This window comes from Amphibalanus amphitrite, unplaced genomic scaffold (genome assembly GCF_019059575.1).
Source record: "Amphibalanus amphitrite isolate SeventyFive unplaced genomic scaffold, NRLGWU_Aamphi_draft 001632F_arrow, whole genome shotgun sequence".
Taxonomy (NCBI): domain Eukaryota; kingdom Metazoa; phylum Arthropoda; class Thecostraca; order Balanomorpha; family Balanidae; genus Amphibalanus; species Amphibalanus amphitrite.
Genome location: NW_024883125.1, coordinates 80,060 through 83,342, shown reverse-complemented (window position 1 = coordinate 83,342; position 3,283 = coordinate 80,060). Strand labels below are relative to the sequence as shown.

Here is a 3,283-nt window from a genome sequence, read left to right as displayed (position 1 = left end):
AGTTTGGATCGACAATCAGCTTTTCCAAGTAATTTTGAGTTTTTCGGCTTCAGCACGTGACGATGTGGTAATACTGATGCATGTTTCCGACGATTCACATTTCGGTACTCCTATAATGGAAAGGAAGGAATGTAATCGCTCAAGTATTTCGATGTAGGCATGCACATATTATCCACGTGAAAGGATTGAATAGCGGTTAAGTATGCGAGATATATGTGTTATGTTTTGGTTCGTTTGAGTGAAAGAGCACACGATCAATGAAAAACGCGATTTATTTACTGCGATACGTTCAGGCCGAAAGAGTGTCCAAAAAGTAAACAAGTATGGCGAGCGCCGCGCCTAGTCGCCCGCGCCAGCTCTGCCGCTCGGCGCGCACAGTCAGCTGGCGGCGGCAGAGGCGCTCACAGGCACGGAGCCGGGGCGGCCAGCGGTGGCGGCGGCAGGGGCGCGCGCAGGCGCGGCCAGCAGCCGTGCGGGGGTTGGACCATAATACAACACCTCCCCCCCAAGACGATCACATCGTCTTCACTCCAAGGCGCCACAGCGGACCCTCCGGGGTCCGGGCGCACAAGGCCACCGCAGCGCGGTGCAGACGGCGGCGCCTGCGCTCTCTTCCGCGGCGTCTCGGGCGCTTCTTGCAGCGGACGCGCCCGCCGTCGCACGGGGAGGTCCGCGGCAGGCGTCGCTCCGGTGTCGGTGGCGGCCACGGGTCGCGGTCAGCGGCGGCTCTGGTCACCCCTGGACTCGGGGCCACGAGCGGCGGCAGACGCGAGTCGCACTCCGTATCCCGCTCAGCGAGCATAGCTGCGACGGCAGCTGCGTGAAGCGGGTCCTCAGCGTCCTCCCACACCTCGTCATCGACGGTCGGACTGAGCAGGTCATCCACCACCTCGACCGAGTGGAGGGTGGTGTCACCGAGGTTCGTGTCACCGCGCCGGTCGGACTTGTCACCGGCGGACACGCATCCCTGCGGCGTATGGAGGAGCTGCGCGGCGGCGTGAGCCGCTACCATTTGTTCGGGCGGGTCTCCGTCCCCACTCCGTACTGGCAGGCCTCCCGCCAGCGGCGGCGAGGCTCCGTAGGCGTCAGCCAGCTCGGTAGGCTGCGCCGCATGACTACAGCCGGCTTGGCCGGTGCCCGCCGGCGGCGGCGACTCGGCGGTGCTGGCGGCTGGGCCTCCATCCGTGCTTCGAGTTGGCATGCCTCCCGCCGGCGGCGGCGAGGCTCCGTAGACGTCAGTAGTCTTACTCAGCTCGATGGGTTGTGCCGCACAACAGTCGGCTTGGCTGGTGTCCCCCGGCAGCGGCGACACGGCGTAGCCGGCGACTGTACCTCCGTCCCTGGTCCGCGTGGGTAGGCCTCCCGCCGGCGGCGGCGAGGCTCCGTAGGCGGCAGCCGGCCTGGTAGACTGCGCTGCGGTGCACCCAATCTGGCCAGTGTCCGCCGGCGGCGGTGACACGGCGGGGCCGGCAGCTGCACATCGGCCCGTGCTCAGTGTTTGTAGGCCTCCCGCCGGCGGCGACGAGGCTCCGTAAGCTACAGCCGCTGCATCCGGGCCTGCAGGCTGCACCGCAGTGGCCCCGGGTTGGCCCGTGTCCGCCGGCGGCGGCAACACGGCGTCACCAGCGGCTTCGTTTCCATGGCTGGTCCGCGTTGGAAGGCTTCCCGTCGGCGACGACGAAGCTCCGTGGGCGTCAGCCGGCTCTGTAGGCTGCGCCGTGGTACATCCAGCTCGGTCCGTGTCCGCCTGCGGCGGTGACACGCCGGGGGCTGCCTCCATGGTCTGTGCTGGCCAGCCTCCCGCCGGCGGCGGGCAGGCTCCGCGCGCGCCAGCCGGCTCGGTGGGCTGCGCCGCGGTACGGCCGGCTCCTCGGCCCGTGTCTGCCGGCGGCACCGACACGGCGGCGCCGGTGGCAACCGATTGGCCTCCCGCCGGCGGCGGCGAGGCTCCGTACACTCCGTCCGTGCTGCACGTTGGAATGCCTCCCGCCGGCGGCGGCGAGGCTCCGTAGGCGCCCGTAGCTCCGTCCGGCTCTGTGGGCTGCTCCGCAGCACATCCGATTCGGCCCGTGTCCGCCGGCGGCGGTGACACGGCGTTGTCCGGGGCTTCATTGCTGTCCGTTGTCTGCGTTGGCCAGCCCCCCGCCGGCGGCGGCGAGGCTCCGTGGACGTCAGCAGCGTCACTCAGCCCCGTGGGCTGCAGCGCAGTGTGCCCGGCTGGGCCCGTGTCCGCCGGCGGCGGTGACACGGCGGTGCCGGCGGCTACCGCTACTAGCGCCACCCCCGGAGAGTCGCGTACTGTTGTCACTGCAGATGGCACCACCGCTGTGGTGCTGGCCCTCTGGTGGCACACCACCTCAAAATGTCCTGGTTCGCCACACGCACGACAGATGGCGCCAGCGGCGCGACACGTGTCTCCGCCGGCGTGCTGGCGACGACCACAGGTAGGGCAACGCTCAAGAAACTGACGAGATGTTTCGGCGGCGGCATGGGCGACACTCGGCCGCCTTCGGTCCCTCTTGTAGGCCGGCAGGTGGGCCACGAAATGTCCCTTGGTGCCGCAGAGGTCTTGGCACGTGACATGGGCACTCCACGTTTCCCTCACTGTCACGGCGTGTCTGAGCGTCGGCTCAGAGTCCTCCAGCCTGCTCACCGCTCCTGTCTCACTGTCGCGCACACTGCACTCGACACGGGCTTTGTACGTCGAGGCCGACTTCAGGTGCGGGGCCGGAGTCGCCGACGCCGGCAGGCAGACAGTCCGGCGGGCGGCGGCAGCTGGTCCAACGGATCCCTCAGCGCCTCGCTCAGCCCCCGACTCTGACACTCCGGCCGTCGTGCCCGTCCCGGTCCCCGCGGAGGGCTCTCTGTACAGCAGCCTCTCCAAACGCTCCAGGCGCTTGTCGGCCTCGGCGGCTCTCTCCGCCTGCCTCTCCAGCAGCGCCGTCAGTTCTTGAATCAAAATTTTCTTCATCGCGCTGTAAGCTGCTCAGTCACGTAATTACAAAATCGACCGCGCCATGTTATGTTTTGGTTCGTTTGAGTGAAAGAGCACACGATCAATGAAAAACGCGATTTATTTACTGCGATACGTTCAGGCCGAAAGAGTGTCCAAAAAGTAAACAAGTATGGCGAGCGCCGCGCCTAGTCGCCCGCGCCAGCTCTGCCGCTCGGCGCGCACAGTCAGCTGGCGGCGGCAGAGGCGCTCACAGGCACGGAGCCGGGGCGGCCAGCGGTGGCGGCGGCAGGGGCGCGCGCAGGCGCGGCCAGCAGCCGTGCGGGGGTT

General features: G+C 67.4%; 1 protein-coding gene across 1 annotated transcript; it reads right to left on the bottom strand.

Annotated features, from left to right (window-relative positions):
* Positions 1–514: 514 nt before the first annotated feature.
* On the bottom strand, positions 515–2,971 carry LOC122374272 (uncharacterized protein KIAA0754-like). The gene is made up of 3 exons (XM_043352915.1): positions 2,606–2,971; positions 1,934–2,428; positions 515–1,747 (listed from the first exon to the last, which is right to left on the bottom strand). Exons 1-3 carry the CDS (start codon positions 2,969–2,971, stop codon positions 515–517), a joined length of 2,094 nt encoding a protein of 697 aa, XP_043208850.1.
* Positions 2,972–3,283: the final 312 nt, after the last annotated feature.